The following is a 25,574-nucleotide window of genomic DNA, read 5'->3' on the forward strand; positions in this document are numbered from 1 at the left end:
GAAGGCATATACTCGATAGCGGACAAACGGGAGGTAATTAGAATCATCTAGTTGTTCTTCTTCTCCCCAAGTATTACTGTAACCAGTACGGGTACTAGGTTATTGGTTTTGTTTTATGTTTTATTTTAAGTATCATTTGATACTTGGTTTTGTTTTGTGTTTTTATGTATCATTTTGATACTTAAGTGGTTTTACCAAAGTGTATTGCTTGATACCTTTTATTAGTTTCATTCATGCTAGACATGAGCAGATTTGTGTATTTAAAGACTTCCTGATTCCATGATGGAAAAGGCAGACTTCGACAGATAATATTTCAATATACTTGGTTGAACAATTACTCTTTACTTTCCCAGTACACCTTTGAAGCCTCCTTTAGTTCTCAACTCTCACCTCCTCTCTGGTAGAGCAGGCCACCTGTCAGCTATAGTACCTTATCCTGAAACGTGACTAGCACCTTGCAAACATGTTACAGCCGAGTCAAACCCCCGAACCAACCCAACTGTTTCTCAGTTAGCCAAATCACAACAGGAGGAACAACCTTTCACTGCAAGGATGCCGTAGATGACATCAACGACCTCCTTGAACATGTGCGGCCTCCTGGCCTTCACCATCCACCGGATCTCCCCATCCATGGCGGAGTCCATCGCGTTCTTGCATCCCCAAATATGTTGGAAATCAAGAAACCCAAAATCATCACATCCCGAGATATCGTAAGACCTCGTAGTGATAGGTACCAGCCCCCTACCTTCCCGCGGGAGATCAGGCCGCCCAGCCTCCGTAGGCTCGCCGTCTGAGCACACAATCACAGACCCCCCAGAAGAGGAGGAAGACACAGGCGATCTAGGGCCGTCCGAGGACTCCCTAAATCTATCATAGGCACCGCTGTTATGGCCGGGTGTCGCCATAATCAACCCCAGACTACCGGGCAAAGCCACGAATATCTCCCTTGAGTATCAGGTAAAGCTAAACAACTTTGAGAGTCACCAGGACTGCTCAAAGTAACCTCGCACTGCAGCAAAAACCACCAATCCCAACCGCAAAGTTCACCGTCAAACAAATAATTGTTTGATGAAGCCATGAGAATTCAATAAAAGCCAATCAGAAAGAAAAATCCCGATTAGAAACAAAAAGTGTGGTCGTGAACGCGGGAACGCTTGAGATACTTTTTTTCTTCCCTTCTCTCTCCTTCTATGCTCCTCCGTTATTCTCTTTTCTATTTCTTAGATCATGCTCTCCGGGGTTGTTGTTCATGTTGGCCTGTCGTTGGACCCCATTGGAAAAGGAAGTATCATGTGCCGAGGAGGTAATTGGAAGGGTACGGCGGAATTTCCCGATATCACATAGGCGGCCATCCCGAGTACCTTAAATATCTCCGTACTAGGAGTATTCCACCCTTGAATGCAAATGGGAACAAGAAAAGTGAAAGAAAAAAAAAAAAGGGAGGCAAATCCTGGCACCTGTTGGGAGTGCATTGGATCCGAAACGGACATAGTTCCCCAGCTCGCTAGCGACGCCATCATCATTGATGGATGGAGGGATGGAGGGATGAATGGAGGGGAGGGAGTATGATTTTTCACTTTCCCTTCCTCTCCCGGCTCGTTGGAAATGCAACTTGCTTTGCGGGGAAAAAACCCCACTTTTTAGTTGTGTGGTTGTTCCTGGTGCCATTCTCGATACGTAGCTTCCAACAAGTAGACCACATACTCTCTCCACACCAATACGCTTCTTGAATGAATTCAGTGTGTCCCCTTGCTTTAGACTTCCGCACCATGTCAACAATTTAAAGCCTTAGCCTTGACTCTCATGTAATAAGTGAAACTGTCTTGTCGTTGCCTAGATTTCCCGAGGGTCTAGTGTCACGGACGGCTCGTTTCTTGTTCACGAGGGTGTCTGGTATGCATGTGATTCTTATGTCGAGTGATACTTGGAGAATCGAGGGGGTGAGCAAATCATCTATCCGGACCTAAAAAAAACCTAAGAATTAGCCTGTCGTTTTAGAAGGGAAAAAAGGCCTCAAAAAACAAGAGGAAGCTTGGACCATGTCTTTTTTCCCTTTTCTTTTCGGTGTGGGGTTTTATGAATGTTCGACAATATATATACTGTGCGCATCTAAGATTGAGAAATATGGATGCGTGATGGCCGGCACAATCCCTTTGGAACAAAAGCTCGTGTTTACGCTCGGTGCGCAATGCAGCGTCAAATTCAATATAATTTATTTATCCTTGTATCGCCGACCCGGCATCAACAAAAAGGCTGGTAGGGGGAAGCATAGTTTCCTCATGGAGCGAGATGGACAACTCCGTGGTGTATTCCCGGCGTTGGCCAGTAACACACCAAGGAACAATAATCAATATACCGGTAGGCTTCAAATACTGTAAATACCGGGCTGACACTGGCCACCCGAGTGAAAAATCTACCCTAAGGGCCCTACGGATAAAAGCCAACAGCCAAGAGTTGGCGGGAATCGAACGTAAAGCATGCATTCCTTCTCGGTTGTGATGGAGATGTCTCTGGGAATTTGTTAGGATAATAAGCAACACGATATAAATTCCATATAAGCTCTACCATGACTCTAGGATTCTGCATGGACTTAACCCGCCCAACGCGCTTCGAGAGGGTTTCGATACCTTTCTCCGGCGAGTGACTGTTCATGAATCCTTTTATAATGGTACCCCTCCATTTACGTGTTATGATAAAAGTGAGCCAAAGTCCACATCACCAATCCCTTGATTTCTGGCTTCCTCTCCGTGTATTGGTTGTGGCTTTGTCACCTTTTCTAGCGGGGAACAACCACAAATCGATTTTCTTGACGAGTGCTGGCATAACTGTCCCAACGACTAGTCCCTAACATTCTCGGCCGCTTATTTAGCTGGAAGTCTGTGCGACCCCTCTCAGCGCGAGCGTTTTGCCAACAGCCGGTGGTAATCGAATGGGGAGAAAGAGGGGGGTTCAATCCTCTCTTCTAATTTCCTAGGCTAGTGCCTATCCTAGATGCATAAGTTGAGCGCCAACGGATATTAATGATGGCCCAACCTATTTTCTGAGGAAGGGTGTTGACCAACTGGCGATGCATTTGGTTGCGCGGAGATCGGAGATTGTGTGACCCCTAGACAGCTAGTTCTCCTAACGGCACAGGGGGCAAACTCCCAATCCTATGCCGATATCGAATTTTACCCCACCTAAGGGAGCACCTGTCACTCGATCCAGGCGCTCAGGTGGCTATTAGCACCGTAACCTCATCCCCCCAGGTTTTGATCTCAGGAATACCCATATCCTAAGGGTGGGTACCTCTAAATTACTAGCGGTTCGATGTTAATTTTCCCCGCACGATACTCGCGGGAGTTCTCATTAGCCGACATGGGGTTAGATCCGGTGCAAAGCGTCCAGGATCATATGATGTCACTCGATCCATGCAATCCACTGTAGATCTTGTTAGAATCAGGGGGTAATCCCAGGGGAATACCAAATATGGTAGGCCACCAAAAGGCGCAATGTTCTCTCTGAGGTCTGCCTCGATAATCGGGTGTGATTGCATCTGCACTTGGTGATTTGCAGTCTAGCCCCCGAACCCTGCCCCCTTTTGTGCTTTTGGGGAAACTGTTCGCGGAGAACCCGCGAGTCGCATGACTTCGCGAGAAATGTATCGATAGAGTGGCTGTGTCTGGGCGTGCAGTGAATGAAACTCGGATCCAAAAGCCGGAGTAGTAGCATCCTGCTGCTTGTCGTTCGTTCGCATTATTGGCTTTGACATTTCATTTTTGGAAATGCACAACTGGCACCGATAACTCCCTCTAAAGTGACCAATCCCTCGCAGTTTTTTTTCTTTTTCGGTAGGCTCCGACACCCTACAGGAATTCATGCCATATCACGCCAATCACACTGAACCATTTGGAGTGGAAAAAGCAAGTCTGTGGGTTGCTGTTCGCAAAATTCTGAATAGTTCTTACTAGGCGGGTGCGTACATTTTTGAATGGCCCGAGGGTTAGAGGAGCACTGCAGTTGGTAATGCCATACCCGAGTGCTTTGGAATGCTTGCTCTCTGGTTGCCAGCCACTGCCATACTGTAGGCTGAGTGAAACGAAGGCAAACCTTTTGTACAAGACAAGGCGTCCAATTACTGTTTTAACTCGAAAGGTCCCCTGACGCATTGAGCCCCGTCAGCGAATAATTTGGCAGGGCAATCCAGCTTCTTGCCCGGCTGATGTTAGGTAAAATGAACACAACATCAAGGTACGAGTGATATAGTGTGATACACGGTGTGTTCCGGTATTGATTTCTGGAGTGCGGCGGATTCGTGAATGCAGATAATAGCCGGTGGCAATACCAGCAGTTCGGCGAGGTAAGGACGAATAGTTTAAGGTTCCGTTATTAAGCGCTCACAACTATAAGGAGGACCGTGAAACATGAAATCTTAACCTGGACGCGGAAACCGAGAGCGTGACCGAGAGTTGTAATATTGTCTGGATAAGCTTAAGCACCGCAATTACGAGTTCGTTTACGAGACTGCTCGGGCAGGTTAACCAATGGTGTGATCTAGTATGCTGCCAGGATCAGGCGCAGCTTGCATAGGGTGCGTGACGGCTGCTCAATTCTGATCCGGCGAGGGTTTGCGGTAACACCTCCCACTTCTAGTAAGATATTCCCTCATTTATTTTCTCATAATAGTCTCTTTTCGCATGGTTTAAGGGATAATTGGACTCTAGGCTTGAGCACCGATATCCGTGTAGGTAGCTCGAGATCTAGAGTATAACGTTCTCATGCACCATAAAGCACACACAGCCTTTCAGTATACCGGGAGTGGCCACCCGGGTAGCTCTAGGTCTTTATTTCTGCTTCTAACGATCGCTTTTAGGACAAAAAAAAAATGCCGCGCGTGTGTGGTGAAAATGCTCTGTGAAACACTCAGCCAAACCCCCAACCGAAATTTTTTATGGAGGGATTCCATTACGGTACTTCCACGACATCCACCGAAGGGACTCAAAGGCTAATTCACGGGAAATTTGGTTATGCGCCTCATCGTGACGATCACCACCAAATCCCAGTATACCGCGCGGAAAACTAAATCTAATCACTTCCAACAATCGTTATCCTGGTCATACCCAATCAACTCCGGATCAATCCCCAAAGCTTTCAGCATTACTCCCATTGTAAACTCCTATCATGATAAGTTAGTCATTGCACCGACATAAGGAACACAAAAAGGGTAATGTGTACCTCATCTTCGCCACCTTTTCCATAAGTAGGCTGTTTTTCATCATCGTCCCAACCCCTTTTCCCAATTAATTCCTTCCAACCTCCAGGGCCAGCATTCGTTGCTCTCTGACTAGTTATCTCATATAACGCATCTGCTGCGCTGCTGGCTGCCGTCCTCCACTTCTCTATCAACGCTTGCAATTTCTCTTCACCACGCCCGTCGGCTGCCGTCTCGATGTTCAGAGCCTGTTTTGCAGTGTCTAGCAATGCCCTCTTCCCCCGCAAATTTGCCTCCAAGGTTGATTGCTGCTTATACAGCTTTGTTAACTCAGGATTTTGAGGGGCTGAGGAAGTCCGTCTGGTGGTAAATTGAAGGCTCGGACGGCGACGATTTGTAGCTATTGGAGCATCTGTAACCGGAGAGGTAGGAGATCCCACTGATGAAGCAACTGATTTTGTAGGAGAAGGAGTTGTAGCAGTCGAGCGAGGTTTGGAGAGCAGAGGTGAGCGGAAAGGTTTTGACAAGGTGTTTGTTGCTATACTGAGCCGACGGCGTTTCGCTTCTCGAACATCCGAATTTGCAGGGCCTTTTGGCATAGCAGAGGTATCCGACACGGAGGATTCAGCCGGGGAATCGGGCATTTGAACTGAGTTGTCAAGATGATCGTTGAACTAGGTTGTTGAGTTGTTTGCCCCAGTTGCCTTGGCGAGGTGTGACGAAGGATCTATGCCAAGAGTTCCTTATCGATAAGCATGATATAAGGCAGACAGACGGTCTTGGCACTACTGTTATGAGACTCGAGGTATGATACCATAATAATATTATTATGATAGTCTATGCCAATCTACGAGCACTCTTGTATTAGAGCCGTTTGGTTCCGCCATTAAAAGCATTGAAAATTTCCGATTTTTCCAAGGGCGGGGTGGCCCCAGGTGAGTACCGGGCAAGACAGTAACACCTCCTAGGAGAAAATGGTAGCCCGAGCTGAATGAGTTAAAGGCTACTTTGGTCTACCCTAGCTCCTTTTGTTCTGGGAGAGGAGCTCTAAGGCTGATAACTCTTACCTTGGAAGGTTTTCAACCAAAAAAGGTGGATCGAGCGGCAGAGGCCCGGTGGTCCGATTGTGTATTCAAGTACCCGTACGGTGTTGCGTGCACCCTGTGTGGGGAAAACATTCAGCATTATTACAACTGTTTAATTAGGGTAAATGTCACTAGAAAGACAACCAACTTGAACAGAAGAGGTGAAATCATTATCTTAATCTTAATACAAGCTCTTATCCAAAGCCTCTTCGCTAGTCAACGCCCTTTCTTTTATTAGATTCTTAATCCAAGTGTCTCTCATCACATCTGTAATGCAAGGTCAAAATTGAATAACCTACAAGCCCTTCCTTAAGTCATTGAAATCAGGCTAGCCAATGAATCTTCCTATAGGCCGGGAAGGTGGACAAGAAACCTTATATGGCTTAATCCTAATACATGATATATCCCAGAATTTTGACTATATTACTTCAAGTTGTGTTTCTTGGGTAGTTGGCTGCTATAGGCTTTGAGGCTGTTTTCATGCAATAACCAGCAGCTTCCTGCCGGCGAGGGCGCTCTAGCTTCAAGCTACAGTGGACGGAAGAAGGGCAGGAGGAGTTTAGATCTCTACCCGTTTCTTCCTGAGGTATTGCGGTGTTCCAAACCCCTAGACAGATGGTGCAAGAAATTATGAGAACCCAGCGTTGCGCTTATAATAGTTAAATTATTCCATTTCTTCTTTGATAATATTATAATGGTTTCGCCCTCTACCAGAATGTACTATATCCTGTGCACAAAAATATCTATTGCATTTGAAAATCTCTTAGGATGACTAGGGACTTGAACTACAGTGGATGGATTTCCCAAGTGGATATTTCTAAAATCCCAAAATTCAATCAATAATTCTCCAGTACGGTACTTTCAACCAGAGATAGATATGACTACCAATTTTCTAGCATCAGGAGGCAGCTATCATTCGTGCAATCTTAATCAGCAGTATTTTGGTGAAGCGATTTAGCCGGCCGGGGTTTGGGGAGTTTGTTCTGAAAGGCTTCAGGAAGTCAACCTGCAGGGAAGGTTGATGTTCATCATAAGGTATCACTCGCCACCCAATTCCTTTGGGCCTTGTAGATACCATCCCAGTTCATCAGGAGGAGAGATCAGAGTTCACCATGGCTTAGCCACACCAGGCGTCTCTAAATTATTGTATCCCAACCCATAGCTTTGATCCCTGTACCCCTCAACCCTCCCCCCCCGCATGGTGCACCGTCTGGACGAAAGCTCACCTAGAGGGGATACTTTCTCCTGATCAGGTGGGTGTCACTGATTTCCAGAAAAGTGCCGATCAAATATCCTCACCGAACGCATCATCATCCATGCTCTACCTCACAAGAATCGACCTACTACTCGGTCCGGGACCTCACCGGAATCCACCGGTTTATCTACCACCCCAAAAACTCCAAAACTGAACCATATGCTCTCCAGATCCTCCAGGGGACAGGGAAAAATAAATAAATACAGGACCAAATCTTACCCGAGGAGCGGACTCCACCGACATAGCACCCGGTTCGATTATTTGAGATTCTACAATAGTGCCCTAGTGGAATCGAAGCTTCGGCTATTTCTTGGGATCTCGTGCGAAAGCGTGGGCGCTATCTGATAAGAAGGGCCTTATGCTTTTTGGACCGCTATTGCTTTTATCCTTTGAGATTATTATTTTCGCCCGCTTTGGCGTTCTAGCTTCGATAGCATTACCCAAAGCCGTATCAGGGGAACCTAGCGTTTAAGCGTTATCGTCACGTTCAACAAGTCACGAGCGTGTCCACAGGAGCCGGCAAAGAGGGACAGAAATAAGCGTGGAATTCTTGCCCGGAAAGAGGGTCCAGGGTTGAAGTTTTTTCAGAGGTTTCCGAGCCACAACAACTCAACCAAGAGATACAGAGTATGGCAGACTTAAAACCACATTTTAAAAGGATATCTTTTCTCGCAAAGGGCACCGGGGTTAATTGCCTCCTGACCACCCTGCCCGCTGGGCCAGTTATGGTACGTATCTCACGTAGTGCTACCTGGGAAACGAATCGCCACCCCGCGCCGGCAGGCGATTTGGATTTCTTCGTCCGCGTTTAAGGGCTTTGGGGCGGTGGCTTATGATATTGTTCGTTGATGGTGATACTATAGGAGCGGATATATTCTCAAGAGAAGAGAAGTTATAGGCATTAATCGCTGATGGGTAATAGCAAGACCCCTCCCTATTTAACGGAGTAATCACAGTGGGAATGGCAATAATGAATGGGGATGGTTTTCTGAGGGCAGGATAGGATCTGTATTGAAACCCGTACATTGGGGGGTGCATAACACAGGAGTACTATAGTATTCCTGACTTATTATAATCACGGTCAGGGCATTGTTCTTGACTTTAAAACCGGCGTTATGGCAGATAGACTACTCATACCAATAGCCTTTTCTTATAATACAAGCAAAAGCCTTCTCTAGATCCCGCCACGAGAACTATAGCGTACGCCCCAACTAACCTCAAACGCTAGGTACTCGAAAACATCATGGAATGTCACTCGTAAAACTTATCATACTGACTGTCTAGTATCATACCTACTCAAGAGAACTTAAAGGTGAAAACTACTGTACAGGTGATACATCATGACTGCACTGTGCTACTAGATCAGGGTTGCCTTCCTTTTAGTGCGTTACTGCCGAGAAGAAAACCAGTTCCAATCCTGCGACTCGAGTATCATCATATCTATCCATTCCAAGAACATTCACATCCACCAATACGACCCACTCTGGGCAAAGCAAAAAGAAAAGCCGGTAATAAAAAGGAACCAACAATGCTACACTAGGCCGCCCTTCTGTCAAGAAAACAAAGAAAAAAGCTGTACATTGAAGCCACCCGAACAAAAAAAAGCCGCCCTAACCCACTTAGCGATTTAGCCATCCCCAGGTTCACTATTTAATATTAATGATCCACGCGACAACCCCACGCATTCACCCGAAAGCCCTCGCCCCATTGCACAAAAAAGAAAGTAAACCTTAACGATTTCAGGTGGCCAAATGCCCTGACCCACACTCACAACCCCGCATTAATCCTCCTCCGCAACCCCCTCTTTCTCCTTCTCTATCAGTTCTTCCAAGCCGCCAAATATAGAACCTTTGGGCAAGCGCGTAAGACCCTCTTCGAAGACAGGACCGATGGAAGTCATCCACTTCTTCCGACGCTCCATGAGGGTTCGTGCTGCTTCACCGATACCAACACGAGCTTGAGCGACGCCAACACCATTGGGCACCACCTTCTTCTTCTTGGTAGCCTTCATATTGCGAGTGCGTTTCGAGTAGGCTTGCTCGACCTGTTGTGGAGTGAATTTTAATTCGTCAGCCAACGTGCCTCCTGAAATGTAGAGAGTTGGGGGTAGAATAAAAGGAGGGGAAAGAGCATTTTGTCTCTCTGCGGTAGGGCAAGGCCTGAGTGATGGCAAACTTGTCGGATTGCTCTGGGGAAAATATTGGGTATCATGGATATCTTGGGAACATTTCGGGAACATTTTAATAGTGTTTGGAGGGACGGGCTCTTTACTAACCTGCTTATCTAGATCGTCAAGAATAGTAGCATATTCTTGATACGCCAATTGCTCCTTCAGGATATCTGCAATACGGGCCTTTCGTGCCCCGTTTAACGCGGCCTGTTCGCGGAGTTGAGCTTGTAGCATGCGTAGGCGGGCCGAGACATCATCATCTTCCCGGGATTTCCAGTCTGGCTCAGTGTTAGGGCCGAGCAGTCCTATGTATGCCATTTCGCGTTGGATCCGTTCCTCTAATGAATGATAGTCAGATTTACCAACGGGTACCTTCCAGCCAGGCTGTGTCGATTCCGGCATGGTTGACGCAGTGGCCACCTGCAGAGTCGATTCTCCATTGGCCTGAGTTTGCGAGGATGACGAGGCATCGCCATCTCCCATTGATGCATCAGGGTTGAGCTCCTCTGGAATAATGGCTGCTATGACCCTTGATAGCAAAGGCCCGCAAGAGAGAAGGTCATCCTTCTCCAGTACATCATCCGTAAGGTTATCCGGGTTTCCTTTCGGTACATTGGGGTTTCTGGGCCCGTTAGTAGACGCTAATGGGGACGCAAAGCCATTATCCTCTGCAGCCCATGCCTCCGTGTAGGGAATTCCCAAGGCAGGAATGATATAAGGTGTCGACCGATTGCCCCTCTCCCGCAAAAATCCCAGATCCTCTTCCGAAAAGGGTCTAAAATAGGGGTCTATGAAGGTATTAAAAGTGTTCATGGCAACCTGGTTAAAGGGTTTCGGATTCGAAAAGTCCGCATCTGGAGGGTCCCCGGGTCCAAGGTCTGTTAAGTCTACCTCGGGGAACCTCGTAACCGAATAAGCGTTCGCCTTCTCTTCGTATGTGGATTCGCCAGTAACTGTAGGAATTTCATATACAGTCGGATCATTTTCAAGTGTCTCTAGTAAAGAAAAAGGAGCTGTAGACACCGACTGATGCTCCTCGGAACCTCGGATCCGTGAAGGGGAGGTACTAGATTTAGTCGGCCTCTCGTCCGGGGGGCTCTCTGCCTTGCGCTTTTTTATCTTATCACCTAAGAGGCACATGTTAGTAACTTCCTTTATGGACCGAAGGGTTCAACAGGTAAATAGGCCGCAAAGATTTGCGGACCTTTCACAACTGCCTCCGGACCTTGAATTATCACTTGATGGGCACCAACGGCCGGTGGCCTCTTGCTGTCCGAGTCCCTCTCACCCTTATCCTTTTTTTTCCTATCCCTCTCTGCTTTAGCCTTATCCCGTTCCTTGCGTTCCTCATCCTCAACTGCTTTCTTCCGCTTTTCTTCTTCGATTTGTGCCTGACGTTCTTTCTCTTCAGCCTTTCTAACTTCGACTTTCGTATTCAGTTCTCTCAGACTTTTCTCACAAGATTTGCTTCTCCGCTTCGCATTCGCGTCGAGCGATAGCAGATCCGATCTCAGCGAAGACAGGTTGCCTGACGTAGGAATAGACGAGGTATCTGTAGTCGAACCATTTGTATATTTCTCGAGTATGTCTTCATAATTTGCGCGTACAGTTGGTATCAGCTCAGAAGAAAGATGCGTCGTCTCGGAAAAGGCGCTGGTAGAGGCTGGAGTGGTGTTCCTACTCCTAGAGCGACGCTGTGAATTTCCAGCACCGCCGGGTCCATTGGCTCGAGTTTTGCCCTTGCCCTTTCCGCCTTTTCCCGACATTACTGTAATGCTTTCAGTAGTAATAATATGCCCTTCACAACGTTAGAAGGAGCGGTAAGCGCGGGATGGAGTTTGGCAGAGGCGAGAAGTGCTTGCACAGTTGGGGAGCAACGAGTTTGTTTAAGCGGAGGTGCCTGGATTTACCGACGTCGATCTTAAGGGTTGAGGGAAAGAAGGCTTGAGGGAAGCAATGAGCGAAGTAGGAGGAGTGGAAAGGAGGGATGGAGGAAAGGTTTAGGTGGAGAAGCGAATGAAGCAATAGTTTTTGAGCGGAGTTTCTACTCCCGTGTTTGTGGATTTTTTCTTTGGCGTGGTTTGAGATGGACTTGAGTGTTGATGAGCTCAGAGTGTGAGCCCAGCTAACCAACGCCAAGCCCAAATCATGCCAAATTATTGCCGGACGCCAGAAATCAACCCTCACCCGAACGAAAATAAATAGTCTACCCAACTCTCCGCAACAACAGGGTTTTTGAGAAACAAACTCCACTGAGCTAAGCTATGGATAGTCTACTCAGAACCAGCTCCTCTTCAATTCTACCGACTCTAATCTACTCGAGTACAATATTATTGGGTGAGAACCGGCTGAGGACGGTAAAATGTGCATTCTTTGGAAGTAGAAAATATCATACGATACATTAGGAATTTATGCCAAGGCACTGTTTTTTTGTGTGAATTACAACATTACTAAGCAAAGAAGGGAACAAAAAGTCTCTTTTCAGTGTCCGGCACCGCCCTATTGGTAGATAGTTGCATTGAAGTGTAACTTATCATAGAACATTGGAGCAGAACGCAAGGGTCCAGTCACCCAAACAAGGACATTGTTCTCCGCTCTTCAATTTTCACAGAAACTCTCCCAGGGCAGGCAGAGGAAAAAAAAACATTTCCTTCTCCCCTGGCCCATTGCCAACGATCCAGCAACCACACCACCAAGATTAAACGTCCCTCGCTGTCTCACGTCAATTTTTCTCCACCGACACGAGGATCGCTAAATAATGACCTTCCTAATTCTCACTGAGACTAGTGCTGGCTACGCCCTTTTCAAAGCGAAGGACAAGAAACTTCTCAAGAAAGATGACCTGGCTAAAGAGATGAGCACCCCCGAGGGCGCTGCTAGTTTGTAAATTCCCTAGCACCCATACCTTTACCCCAACTTTTGATCAAAACTTCTAACCAAAGTTTTCTAGAGTGAGGTTGAAACAATTTTCAAAATTCGATAGTGCGGCAGCTGCTCTGGAGGAGGTATCATGCATTGTGGAGAATAAGGTGTCTCCTATGCTCTCTAGTCTATTAAACTCGGTCAAGGATGAAAAAAAGGCATCTCTCGTTGTTGCTGATCCAAAATTGGGTATGTTTTGTGCTTTCCTCGCTGCCCCACCGCCCGAAAATACCAATGTTGCTGACCGCAATGGTGGGGCAAAGGAAATGCCATCAACAAACTTCCTGGATTGTCGTTTCAAATTATCTCGGATTCCTCTACCAATGACCTATATCGAGCAATACGCGAGCACCTTACGGCATTGATTCCAGGCTTGACTCCTAACGATGTTTCTACTATGTCATTAGGTCTATCACATTCCCTGTCGCGGCACAAGCTCAAGTTCAGTCCTGACAAGGTCGATACCATGATCGTGCAAGCAATCGCACTTCTCGATGACCTTGACAAGGAGCTTAACATTTACGCAATGCGCGTCAAGGAGTGGTATGGGTGGCATTTCCCTGAGATGGGGAAAATTATCAACGATAACCTTGCCTATGCCAAGGTTATCAAGGCTATGGGCATGAGAACCTCTGCCGCTACAACAGATCTTGCGGAAATCCTTCCGGAGGAGATCGAAACTGCCCTCAAGGCAGCAGCAGAAGTTTCAATGGGGACCGAAATCACAGCTGAGGATCTCAACAATATCACACTACTCGCAGACCAGGTTATTTCCTTTACAGAGTACAGGCAACAGCTTTCCTCTTACCTCTCCGCTCGCATGACCGCCATTGCTCCCAACCTCACGGCCCTCGTTGGTGAACTTGTCGGCGCCCGTCTTATTGCCCATGCGGGTTCTCTCATGAACCTTGCCAAGTCTCCTGCTTCAACTGTCCAGATTCTCGGTGCTGAAAAGGCTCTTTTCAGGGCTCTCAAGACTAAACACGATACTCCCAAGTACGGATTGATTTACCACGCATCCCTCATTGGGCAATCAACCGGAAAGAACAAGGGAAAAATTGCTCGCATGCTTGCTACCAAGACGGCCCTCGGTTTGAGAGTTGACGCTCTAGCCGACGATAAGGATGGATCGGCGACTTTAGGCTTGGAGATGAGAGCCATGATTGAGAACAGAGTTCGAAAACTCGAGGGCAAGCCGGCTGTTCCTCGTGGCAACGCCAACACAACATCCATCGTCAGTTTGAGAGCACCTGGGAAGTGGGAGATAAAGGAGGCTAAAAAGTACAACCCCGATGCGGACACTGCCATGGAGGATACACTGCCGGCCGCTCAAGCGGTAGCCGAGGCCGCTGTAAGGGCTATCGGCCAAGATATTGCCATGGGCGACGACGACGAAGAATCATCCGAGGATGGTGAGGAGGCGGAGAAGACCGAGAAGGGAAAGAACAGTCTCGTACCTGTTATTCCCACATCCAAGGATGACAAAGAAGGGGAAAGTAATGGGGACGACGAAGATGAGGAAGCAAAGAGGAAGGCTGAGAAGAAAGCCAGGAAAGAAGCTAAAAAGTCCAAGTCGTCCAGCAAGAAGAGACGAAAGAGTGAAGTCTCTGAGGAGCACAAGAACAAGAAGAGCAAAAAAGATGGCGAGAAAGGAGAGAAAAAGAAGAGGAGAAAGAATGATGCGTAGCCATTCTATTAGCGTGATTAGAATAGGGCGAGGCAGGTTCGCCCCTGTAGTATACTCAACGGATCTCGAATGTTACATCTCTTTCTTCTGCCATCCTGGCCGTTGGATGTTTATTATATTGTCTTTGCTCCTATCTCCGTTATATCTTCTTTCTAGTCTACCCTTGCTCACACGATGATGTCGGATGGAAGGGGGTTTGTATCTTACTCCGGCCTTGCACCAAAAGTTATTTTGAGACCTATCATACTCCACTTGAGCGGATATAAGGTTGATTCGATTAAATGCATGCGATAGTTTAGCGACTACAAGTACAACGAACCTTATTTTCACTGAATTTTAAGCCTTCTGCAGGTCACAAAAGGATCAAGTTGCCGCTATGCCAATCCCACCTGGACCCAACCCCGATACGGTGGATTTGAGTGAGTTTCGGTGATGAAAAAGTTTACTCGCCTACGAGTAGATCAAGAGTCTATCCCCCAGGTATTGAGGTATTGGCACCATTGGCAATAAGGCAATTACCCCCCCTCCCCCCGGGCAGCCCTGATGATAGGAAAATTATGTTGACGCGGGAGTTATCGCCCACAGGCCAATATCCACAAAAACCGGTGTGTCTCTAGTACGAAGTGCTCAGGTGCAATTCTTACAAGCAAGGTATGGTGGAGTGGTTGCTTGCGCATAGGAAAAGGCTTGGGGACACACTTTTGATTTTAGCGAGTTCCGTATAATACCGTACCCAGTCACCAGGTTCCTCGATAAATTGGGTTTCTAAATAAAGCCTCATGATCCATGAGCTCGTCTACGAGTATTCCCATGTTCCACTATGCTTGGCGGCTCCGCCCTGATGGCCTTATTAGAGCACTATGAGCTCGATCTTCGTAAATACCACACCCTACCATCGTACTAGTATCTATCATACCGCACTCGAGTAAATTTAGTTTACTCGTATTAACTTTCTTGCAGCCACTGGGCAGCGCAATTTGGAGCCGGGAAAGTTACAAAGTACGATACGGTGCCGATATCTGGTTTGCCAGGAGCCTAGCATGAGTATGATACAAGGGTAGGGACACATTAACCGGAACGGACAGGGATGTATTTCGCTGGGTAACCTCAAGTAACTGTTCCATAACTTCTTGAGGGACCTTGGTACTGTAGAATCTCGTGGAGTCTACTCCCTCCGTCAGCACAAAATAGGTTTAGTTCGACAAGTTAACAGAATTACGGATACCAGTTAATAAGATCCAACACCTGTTGAGAGTTGATCTTGCACTGTGTCAGTACGTACAACGCTAATCTTTCCCAGGAGCTTTGACCCAGAATCCGGAGGTTATGGGTTGGCCCAGATAGTGGATCTCACGGGAATTTGCGGTATCTGCAAGTGCAAGTGCCCGCGATAAAGTTAGTGAACGGTTAGGTTAAGTTAACCAGCAGAATAGTACCTGTCATAGACGAAAAATCATCCCTTGGCGCTTGCACTGTACTTAATTGAGATGCGAAACCACAATCCTGGGATTGATGACATATCAAACTGTTGCTGTTGTTGACAAAGCACAGAAATACTGTCGGTTGACGAAAGACCGCACGCGAGAGCAGATAATCAGCCTTCCCTACTCATTAAAGCTATCGGCGCAGCAGATTCCTCTTGATGCGGACTCAGTAACGGTGGAGCTCTCCGTTCGCGACCCCGTCCTTAAATGCTCACCGAACAGTAATAATCCGCCAATTCTACCCCCATTCTACGACATTTGGCAACCTCAAATTCCGCCCTCCCTTGGCATTGTCAACCCCCAAACCGCTGCGGCCTAGAAATACCGGTGGGGGTTCCCAAGTTGTGGGAATCAAAGGAGGAGGAGGAGAAGAGAAAATTGGGAGACCAAACAAAAGCCACCCGATATCCCTTTCCCCATTTCCTCTCGCTTGGCCTTATTTTCTTCACTTTCATTCTTCTGTCTCTCGCCTTCTCCCTCTCTTTCTTCCTTCATCACCGCATTACAATCCACAGGGTATCATACGATTCTGTACAGGGTCTATGCTTGTTTGCTTATATTATCGATATTCCATAACCTCGCACTCAAGTTTCGTCGGGTTTCGGCACCGGTAGTCTCACACCCAAGCTTACGTCTCTATACTGGCAAGCAACAAACAGCAGCAACAGCATCCTATTATATTTCTTATCCATCATTCTCATTCATCGCCTCTTCTTTTCTCACCTATCTCTCTTCGCTGTGTTTGATCTTATCCCCCAATATATATACCGCTGGATTTCCACTGTGTTTAGCCCCACCAGCCCTCTTACCGGCTTTATCGATACGTTCCACCGCCGCCACCACCACTACCATTATCACAATAATAACTCGGCAACACAAAATACAAGGGCTCGTGGGGGGCAGCCGCTAGCAATACAGACCATATGTGTAGGCCGTCTCTGTCCTACTATTTCACTTCCTCCCTCCAGCCAACTGAAATTTGCTTAACGTTTCCTCCAGCTGCACATAGTCTCCACGCGTCTGTGCTTATCCTCCCTAATCCCCAATTATCGAGCCCGGAACACCTTGCTTATGTACCCCGAGTGAAGGTAGGTTATTCAACACTGGGCACCTGAGTCTTGGCTCTTAATATCTCCACCCCTCTGACGTTGCCCGACCCCACAGAAAAACATTACTTTCGCTATCGATATCTCTGCCAACATCCGAACCCTTCACACGGGCGTCGCTTCGCAGGGTGATGACATCTCCGGCTTGCTCTATGTGCCTATGGTAAATGAGACCACGACATGCCATGGCCTCTCTTCTGTCCCTACCAACGTTACACACAAGGATGACCTTCCGGATGCCATCTACGATTTGATTGCTTTTGCGCCTTGGATGTCGAGAGACTGTAGTACTAGATTTTTGAAGGCCGCCCAGGTGGACGCAAGTGTTGTTAAAGGATTTATATTTTATCTCGATGATAAAGCTGCGAAGATTCCCGAGGTGAAGGATCCTTATTGGCATGGTGTTCCATTCGATAATTTCGAGTTCCCAATCTATGCCATCCCTGGGAGAGATGGCATACCCCTGTTGGACAAGATTGCCGAATATTCCGGGAATATGTCGGAGGTTTGGGAGGCCCAAAATCTAACGTCCTACTATGATCCAAAGGATTTTGCCAGGGTTTATATGGAGGTAGATACAGGTATGTGCACCTGAGGTAATGTATCGAAATGTGCTGTGCTTATGCTGTTTCACTATAGGCCATCGGAACCCGTTACCAGGACTCTGGTTGTTCCTACTGATAGTTCTCGGCGTGCTTCTTGGCATTGTGGGATTAACGTCTCTTAGCATGCATATGCTTCAATACCGACATCTGCAGGGACTTCGCCGTCGAGTTGCAAACGGACAGGTCGACCTCGAAGCATTAGGCATAAAGCGACTCTCTGTCCCACGACGAATTCTGGAAAAGTTCCCAATTCGAATATATGTTCCTGAACCAACATCTCCTACTATTCCCGCATCCACCTATTCCTTGCCGGTATCCCCTCGACCTACCCGATCTATTTCTAATCCTCCAAGAACTCCCCCACCCGTTAGATATTTTGCCCCTCCCGATCCACCTTTACCACCTTCACCTACGCCTGCGAGACGACGTCAAAGCCGGGACCGACGTAATGACCCTGTGCATGATACAACTCTCCAACGTGGTTATTCTCAATCACAATGCTCCATCTGCTTAGACGACTTTATTCCGTATTCCACAGCTGTCCGTGAATTACCTTGTCTTCATGTCTTCCATCCTGATTGCATCGACCCATTTCTCGAAACCCAATCTTCTCTATGCCCATTGTGCAAGGTTTCAGCGTTACCCAGAGGCTATGTCCCGCCTCAGCTGACCAATGCCACGGTGCGACGAGAGCGGAACCTTCGGCGGATGCGGGCTCGAGTGGATGCCGGTGGCGGCGTTTTGTCTTGGTGGGCCAGACTTAGGTTCCGCATAAGTTCAAGTAGGCATGAGGAGGAAGAGCGTGATCTCCGAAATACTGCGAGAATGGCGGTAGCGCGAAACAATCCGGTGACGGAAATAAGCGAATACAGTAGAGGATCAAGCCGATTGCCCGCGGATAGCCCGGGGGAGTCCCACGTGGATGACGAGGAAGTGGGGGAGAATAATCGTTCCAGGTGTATGTTTTCGACTCAACTTCGTGGCACTTAGTGATACTGACGTTCAGTAGGGAGAAAAGCTATGAAGACATTGTTTCCTGGCTTTGGGTAGCATACTGCTAGATTAGTATCGTATTTGAGTATTGGTCTCTCTTTCGGTTTAGGGGGTGTTATATTCTATCATTTGCATTCCTGTTACTATATCATTGGGTTACGAATGGGTCGCTCTTTGGTGCATGGGTTGTTTTTGAATGTCCCTGGGGTGGATTGAGTGCATGGGAATTCTGGCGTTCTTGTTTCCATTTTCCATTCTCTCCTCCCCACACGTCTGGCGGATGGGGTTGAAATTGCATGAGTTTGTCTGGCGGTCGATTGGGAATGGCGCTTATGTCGTTAGGCAATATACCACGATGGAATTCGTATCCAGGCCAAGGTAAGGCAGCACTTGTGCCTCCCCCCGCCCCCCATATTATGCCTCTCCCAATCCGAACCGGCAGTCACGACTTGGACCTCTCTTGACTCCCCACCAAAAAGACACCACCACCACCCCTCATTATCACATCCATAGACCGGGTACACAAGGCTACGGACCACGTTGTATAATATCCCCAAACTCAACTCCAACCCAACAAGAAACCCTATAATTTATTTTTTTGAACCCCGGTTCAATAAAGGGAAAAAAAAAAAGGGAAAGAAAATGTTCCGCAAAAAACGAGAGACCAACATAACAAGTCCACTACTGCTCATCGACAACGGTGGTCTGCATTCCCTTGGGGTTCTTGACATTCACAGCCTCAACGTACGAGAAGAGTCTGTGCTTCGCCCCTTCCTCGTCGTTACGCTTCCGTGAGATACGCACGCGCAGGCGGAAGGGAACTCCCTTGATTCCTCGCTTCCAGACCTCCTTGTTGAGTTGCGGGGCAAGGCGGACGTCCTCAGTGCCCTTTATAGATGTCACGTTAGTCGGGGGTTTAGCTGGTGGGGTGAGTGTGTGTGTGTGACCGGGTTTTCGGTACTGTTGAGGGAGGGAGGGGAGGTACCATAGATTGAGTAGCGAAAGCTTTAATCTCCTTGATCGCCTTGGGAGCGCGCTTCTTGAAGGAGACACCGTGGAGCTGTTATCGTTGAGAATTCGCTTGTCAGCTCCTCTCTATCTCATTCCTTCTCCACTCAGCCGGCAATGGGGGTATTTGATGGAAACATACACGCTTGTGCAAGTGAATGGTGTACTCCCTGGCAACGACATCGGCGAGGGCGCTGCGACCGGGCTTGGATTTTGGGGCTTTGGACATCTCTATCTTTTTCCTCCAGATTAGTCTTCTTCTTTTTCTTCCGAGTTTCGGGAACGTACGGTTTTTTTCGGAGTTTTTTTTTCTCAACTGGATCGCTGTCGATTGTTGGTCGTCGTCGTCCCGGTCGTTTGTAATTAATTATTATTGTTCCTTTCGCCGTGGGTGGGTAGGTAGCGAGCGCTGCGATAAGTGTTTGTGTGCTTGTGGTTGCGTGGGGTTGCTGGTTGGTGGGGGTTTATGTGACGGGTTTGGGCTTTGCCCTAGAATGTGTCATGTGGTGAGGGATCGTGGCTGCGGAGTGTGGCTCGTATCAGTATGATGGCCAAAGACTGACCTTGGCTGGCTTGGCATTGACAATGGATTGTGAATTGTGGCTATTGGAGGGGCTGTTTTCCCGACGGCGCGTCTAGTTACGATGAGTTTCTCAAACAATTGTGACCGGGGAACCGCGATGCCAGTGCATAATGACGGTTTGGGCCAGAGAAATCGAGTTCAGTGTTCATTCAAAGTACCAATAGTCTAAGCAGTTCACTCGATGGGCCTGCGTCGCACGGCTCCTTTCGAATCGGAGAATACCATAAGCTCTTATTCGAGTACAATACAGTTTAAGTCTACGCTGTCACGAATGGGTTGGTGAGGGGCGCTTCTCTGGAGGAGTTGTGGGAGGCATTGATAGACTTAGTCTACTCGAGTACGTTATTACAGAGTTCTTTCCAAGATTTGAGTGACTTCCCATGATGCTATTTACATGATGCTGATGATTAGTTTAAGTTAGACTACGGTAGGGCCTTTTTCATTGCTGTTTTCAAACCTTCAATTCGACTTCATCATTGCGACCCGATCAGCTTATTATGATACGTTCTGGCATCAATCGGGCGCACCACCCCAAGGCGAGGTAGATTTCTTTGACGCGAACCTCTCTGCTCGAGTGCAATCGGGACCAAAACTTACAAAACTGCTCGGGTCTAAATTACGGTATTTGTTAGAACTCCTCGCAGGTTCCCAGGGGGGGACACAAGTGCCCGAGGGGAACGTTTTGATACTATACTAGTACAGTACAAGGCAGGGATGATTTTGCAGGTTAACCTAGGTTAATCGTTCGCTAACCTTCTAGTGAGTACTCGAGTACTTGTATTTACTTGACTTTATCTTATCGCTGATTCGATTTCCTTATTCCTCCTTGAACGCTGTTTTTCCCGATCGCCAGATCCGAAGGTTGTGCTGGTTTTTTGCTTGCGGTGTGGTGGGACACAGGCAGGATTGGTTGAGTGATCGGCGGAATTAACTTGCTTCTGACGTCTGCTACGAGTATTATTTGTGCGGTAAATGGGTTGTTAACCGTTACTACCAAAGCGCTCACTCCCATTGGACAGACTAACTTCTGTGGCGAAAGCACCCACCCACGATCTTCCTTGTAGCTTACCACCATTGTAACTGTACTTATAGAGCCTGAACGTCATGGGTTCGTCAGTGATAACTTAACGATTACCACGATAGCCACACTTGAGAACTCCTGCTCGAGTAGTCGTAAAGACAATCCTACCTATTACTGTGCTAGATGCTGTATCATACGAGGATTGAATGCGGTACCGGTACTACTGGCCAGCTGCCAATTACTGCTAGAACAGACTACCTGCCACCCCACCCAGGAATATAAAGGAGAATACTTTTGCTACTATGGAAGCTCCTGTACCCCCTCCTTGCACGAAACCTTTCGCCCTCCTCAAGCACCTCTACAATCTCACCCGAGTACTACACTTTGTTACCATCATTTCCTCCTCCTAAAAATACCTTCTCACAATGACCGGCGTATTCCAAAGGCTGCAGGAGTCTCTGAATGAGGCGAAGATCGCAGCAGCCCACAAAGTCAACGAGGTGGCCTCGACGAACGAGAAGATCGTAGAGATGTGGCCGAATAAGGTCTCTGTCGAAAAGAGCGGGAACAGACTTACTACGGATTCCGGTACGGGTGTGTATGATGTGGACCATTGGCTCAAGGTGGTTGACCCGAGCACTGGCCATCACGGGCCGAGTTTGTTGGAGGACCAGATTGCGAGGGAGAGGATCCACCGGTGTACGCACATACTCTTCTCCTCACCGCTCCCATCCTGCCTTGTCCTGACTACGAGAACCCGAAGACTGTTGTGGTAATAATGATTGAGGCTAACAAGTGTTGCGAATTAATACAGTCGACCATGAGCGCATTCCTGAGCGTGTAGTCCACGCCCGCGGAGCCGGGGCACACGGATACTTTAACCTGCACACGCCAATCCCAGAGTTCTCCAGCGCTACAGTCCTCAACGATACAGGGCGCAGCACTCCTATATTCGCCCGCATGTCAACGGTAGCCGGGTCCCGTGGTTCTGCAGATACGGTCCGCGACGTCCGCGGCTTTGCCCTAAAGTTCTATACCGAGGAGGGCAACTGGGATATCGTTGGGAACAACATCCCCGTCTTCTTTATCCAGGATGCCATCAAGTTCCCAGACTTTGTTCACGCCGTTAAACCCGAGCCGCATAATGAGGTGCCGCAGGCGCAGACTGCTCACAACAACTTTTGGGACTTTATGTACATGCATAGCGAGTCAACACATATGTCCATTTGGGCCATGAGTGATAGGGGGATCCCTAGGAGTTATAGGATGATGCAGGGGTTTGGGGTTAATAGTGGGTTTTGATTCTCCCCCCTTCTTTCGACGGGGACATGTCTGACTTGGGGATAGCGTTTTCATTGATCAATGCTCAGGGTGAGAGAACGTTTGTCAAGTTTGTGTGGACGCCTGAGTTGGGTGTTCATTCACTGGTCTGGGATGAGGCTTTGAAGCTGGCTGGCCAGGATCCAGATTTCCACAGGAAGGACCTGTACGAGGCCATCGAGAACGGATACTATCCTAAGTGGCAATTCGGAATTCAAACTATCGCTGAGAAGGATCAGGATAAGTTTGAGTTCGATATCCTGGACGCTACAAAGGTGTGGCCGGAGGATCTAGTTCCTATCAACTATATCGGAGAGCTAGTTCTAAACAGGTGCCGCTTCCCTCCACTGATCTATCACTCGGACATCTGCTAACAATGTGACAGAAATGTCGACGAGTTTTTCGCCGAAACCGAACAGGCAGCCTTCTGCACCTCTCACGTCGTGCCCGGGATCGGCTTTTCGGATGACCCTCTCTTGCAAGGGAGAAACTTCAGTTACTTCGATACGCAAATCACCCGCTTGGGAATCAACTGGGAACAACTCCCTATCAACCGCCCCGTCTGTCCCATCATGAACTTCAACCGCGACGGAGCACTTAACCACCGCATCCACAAGGGCAAAGTCAACTACTGGCCAAACCGCTTCGAAGCCGTCCCCCCCGCGTCGCACAAGCAGGAGACAGACTCGTACCAGGAGTGCGCTGCCAAGGTCGCGGGATTGAAACTCAGGGTAAATGGAGCGAAGTTCCGTGAGCACTTTGCTCAGGCACAATTGTTTTATAATTCTCTCGCGAAGCACGAGAAGAAACATGTTGAAGCTGCGCTTGCATTTGAGCTGAGCCATTGCGACGAGCCAATCGTGTACAAGAGGATGTCGGAGAGACTTGCTGTATTACCCACCCTTCCAATCGCCCCTCCGTCTATCTCTCCATTCTATCGCTTCTCCAAGAGCTAGCTAACCATCTCACTCAAAAATAGGATATCGACCTCACCCTCGCCCAAAACGTCGCCAAGATGGTCGGCGGTGACATCCCGAAGGAGGGCCGCCTGAACCACGGTCGCAAAGCTCCGGGTCTATCACAGGCCGATTTACCCGCTGTCAAGCCAAGCATCAAAAGCCGTCGGGTGGCAATGATCGTTGCGGACGGCTTCGAAATGGGTGTTTTCACCGCGGTACGCGCAGCGCTTAAGGCGGAGGGCGCAACGACCTGGGTGATTGCTCCTAGAAGAGGAATGATCTTCCCTGCCGGTGTCCACCCAGAAAGCGGCACGGGCGGCCTCCTGGCAGACCACCACCTCGAGGGACAGAGGAGTACCATGTTTGACGCGATATTTGTGTGTCCCGGCACACGGAGCACGCTCACTCTCCGAGAGGTAAATATTCACCTTCCTTTCTTTCTCTGCCTTCTTTCACTCGGGGGTAGACACTAGCTAACGTGCCAACAAGAACGGAAGAGCAGTCCACTGGGTCCGCGAGGCCTTCGGCCACTTGAAGCCCATCGGCGTCCTCGGTGATGCGGTGTCCTTCCTGCAACAAGCCGTTGTCCTCCCCGGCGTAGACGTAGCGGCCGACCCCAACTCTCACGATGTTGTTACCTCCTACGGCGTCGTAACGGGCTGGAGGTGTTCCGTGGGCGTACTCCGGAGCCTCAAGATCGAGCCCAGCACCTGCGCGTTTTCGAGCGCTTTCGCGTACGAGATTTCGAAGCATAGATGCTGGGCCAGGGAGTTGGATGGGCTCCACACAAAGCTTGCGTTTTAAGGAAACGAAAGGAAATTGGGGGTGTTTTTTTTCTCCTTTGAAATGTATCTGTTTTTTTTTTTTACCGTTTTCGTTTCTCTTTGACGGTGAGCCGATGAATTGGCGAGAGCTTGAATTGTACCGTACCGTATGGCGCACAGTGCCATTTGTGCAGGAGGGCAATTTAAGAATCCATGACCAGATTAGAGAGTGTGATAGAGTAATGCTATTAGTGGCATGGTAAGGTTAAGGTACAAGTACACCTGATAGCATAGTATGATGTCATAGGAACACCTGGAAACCGAGAAGACTGTTTTCTAAGTTGGATGTTGTTCTAATTGTGTCTCTGTGTGTGTGCACTACCTCTTAGTATCCACCGGTCATTGTATATACCGGTATAGAGCCCATATCTTCTCTCTCATAGATTAACGTACCCCACGGTGAGCCGAAACACACGTTGACACGAAACAAGTAGTTGCCGATCAACTAGTTAAGAGCCAAAAACGTGTTTTCTGAATAAGTTACCACAACAGAGTAGTGCCATACCTAAGGAAGTTTGCATCATGTAGACGTTTGTGTAAATTAAAGCTTTAGGTGGAAGGAATCAATTGCTTCTACAAATATCTTTGTCAAAATGTCTCCAACCAACCATCTTTCAACAAAACAGCATATTGAACTCACACTCGGCACCCTGAATCAAGCTCGTGAGCATGGGAGTCATGTCCTCACCTACCAAGAGCTTGTACTCGATTATGAAGTCCTAAGAACTACGCTTTGGCATTGTGACCATGGCTGAGTTCCTACCAACAAGGACAATAAGCAAAAGCAATATTTAAATGGGGGAGAGGAGAAGGCACTAGTTAATTGGTATATGACTTTAATACTTGAATGAGTTTAATGTTATCTAAGGAACTAATTTGGAATCAGGTGCTTGGTGATGCAGAATTATTGTTTTCCTCCTCGTATCGCACTTCTCAAGGAGATGGCTATGTACTTATATAGCAAAAGAAATCCTGAAAATACTAGACCTGTCAGATACAACTGGCATCTTTCATTCTTAGATCATCATCTAGAGTTAGGGATTAGGTATAGCAGGCAGATTGAGCATGTTAGAGTTGAGGCACAGCAGGACTATTTTGTATTTGTAAACTTCTTTGAACGAGTATGTACTATATCTATTTACTAAATTTACATATATAATAGCTAATTTAGTAAGTTGAATGCTGAAATCATCAAGTACAATATCATTCCAGAAAATCTTGACAATTTAGGTGAAATTGGCTACCTGATTGGATTTAACCAATCATGCTGAGTAATCTATGGTAAGGATTTACAATAGTGAAGTGGAGCACTCCGTGCTTTTGATGGAGGAAGAGAAATGGTTACTGTGATTGAAACCATT

At 47.8% G+C, this 25,574-nt stretch overlaps 5 protein-coding genes; 2 read left to right on the forward strand and 3 right to left on the reverse strand.

Annotated features, from left to right (window-relative positions):
- Positions 1-4,822: 4,822 nt before the first annotated feature.
- On the reverse strand, positions 4,823-5,835 carry GSTUM_00005088001 (uncharacterized protein; the record flags this gene model as incomplete). XM_002837058.2 has 3 exons in its annotated part: positions 4,823-4,891; positions 4,954-5,155; positions 5,215-5,835. 2 exons carry the CDS (start codon positions 5,833-5,835, stop codon positions 5,069-5,071), a joined length of 708 nt encoding a protein of 235 aa, XP_002837104.1. The 3' UTR covers positions 4,823-4,891; positions 4,954-5,068.
- A 2,991-nt stretch (positions 5,836-8,826) lies between these two features.
- On the reverse strand, positions 8,827-11,766 carry GSTUM_00005089001 (uncharacterized protein). XM_002837059.2 has 4 exons: positions 11,566-11,766; positions 10,906-11,499; positions 9,807-10,828; positions 8,827-9,575 (listed from the first exon to the last, which is right to left on the reverse strand). Exons 2-4 carry the CDS (start codon positions 11,465-11,467, stop codon positions 9,312-9,314), a joined length of 1,848 nt encoding a protein of 615 aa, XP_002837105.1. The 5' UTR covers positions 11,468-11,499; positions 11,566-11,766; the 3' UTR covers positions 8,827-9,311.
- A 610-nt stretch (positions 11,767-12,376) lies between these two features.
- On the forward strand, positions 12,377-18,865 carry GSTUM_00005090001 (uncharacterized protein). XM_002837060.2 has 8 exons: positions 12,377-12,584; positions 12,652-12,812; positions 12,887-14,226; positions 16,682-16,721; positions 16,794-16,882; positions 16,959-17,481; positions 17,540-18,463; positions 18,515-18,865. The coding sequence occupies exons 1-8, from the start codon at positions 12,460-12,462 to the stop codon at positions 18,553-18,555; spliced, it is 3,243 nt and encodes a 1,080-aa protein (XP_002837106.1). The 5' UTR covers positions 12,377-12,459; the 3' UTR covers positions 18,556-18,865.
- Positions 18,866-19,021: 156 nt separating this feature from the next.
- On the reverse strand, positions 19,022-19,892 carry GSTUM_00005091001 (60S ribosomal protein L31). XM_002837061.2 has 4 exons: positions 19,795-19,892; positions 19,649-19,741; positions 19,484-19,558; positions 19,022-19,386 (listed from the first exon to the last, which is right to left on the reverse strand). The coding sequence occupies exons 2-4, from the start codon at positions 19,733-19,735 to the stop codon at positions 19,180-19,182; spliced, it is 369 nt and encodes a 122-aa protein (XP_002837107.1). The 5' UTR covers positions 19,736-19,741; positions 19,795-19,892; the 3' UTR covers positions 19,022-19,179.
- A 1,573-nt stretch (positions 19,893-21,465) lies between these two features.
- GSTUM_00005092001 (uncharacterized protein) lies at positions 21,466-24,193 on the forward strand (the record flags this gene model as incomplete). XM_002837062.2 has 6 exons in its annotated part: positions 21,466-21,809; positions 21,925-22,401; positions 22,458-22,761; positions 22,816-23,320; positions 23,410-23,805; positions 23,879-24,193. Exons 1-6 carry the CDS (start codon positions 21,536-21,538, stop codon positions 24,191-24,193), a joined length of 2,271 nt encoding a protein of 756 aa, XP_002837108.1. The 5' UTR covers positions 21,466-21,535.
- Between the last annotated feature and the right edge of the window lie 1,381 nt (positions 24,194-25,574).

Source organism: Tuber melanosporum (assembly GCF_000151645.1).
Source record: "Tuber melanosporum whole genome shotgun sequence assembly, scaffold_17, strain Mel28".
NCBI lineage: Eukaryota > Fungi > Ascomycota > Pezizomycetes > Pezizales > Tuberaceae > Tuber > Tuber melanosporum.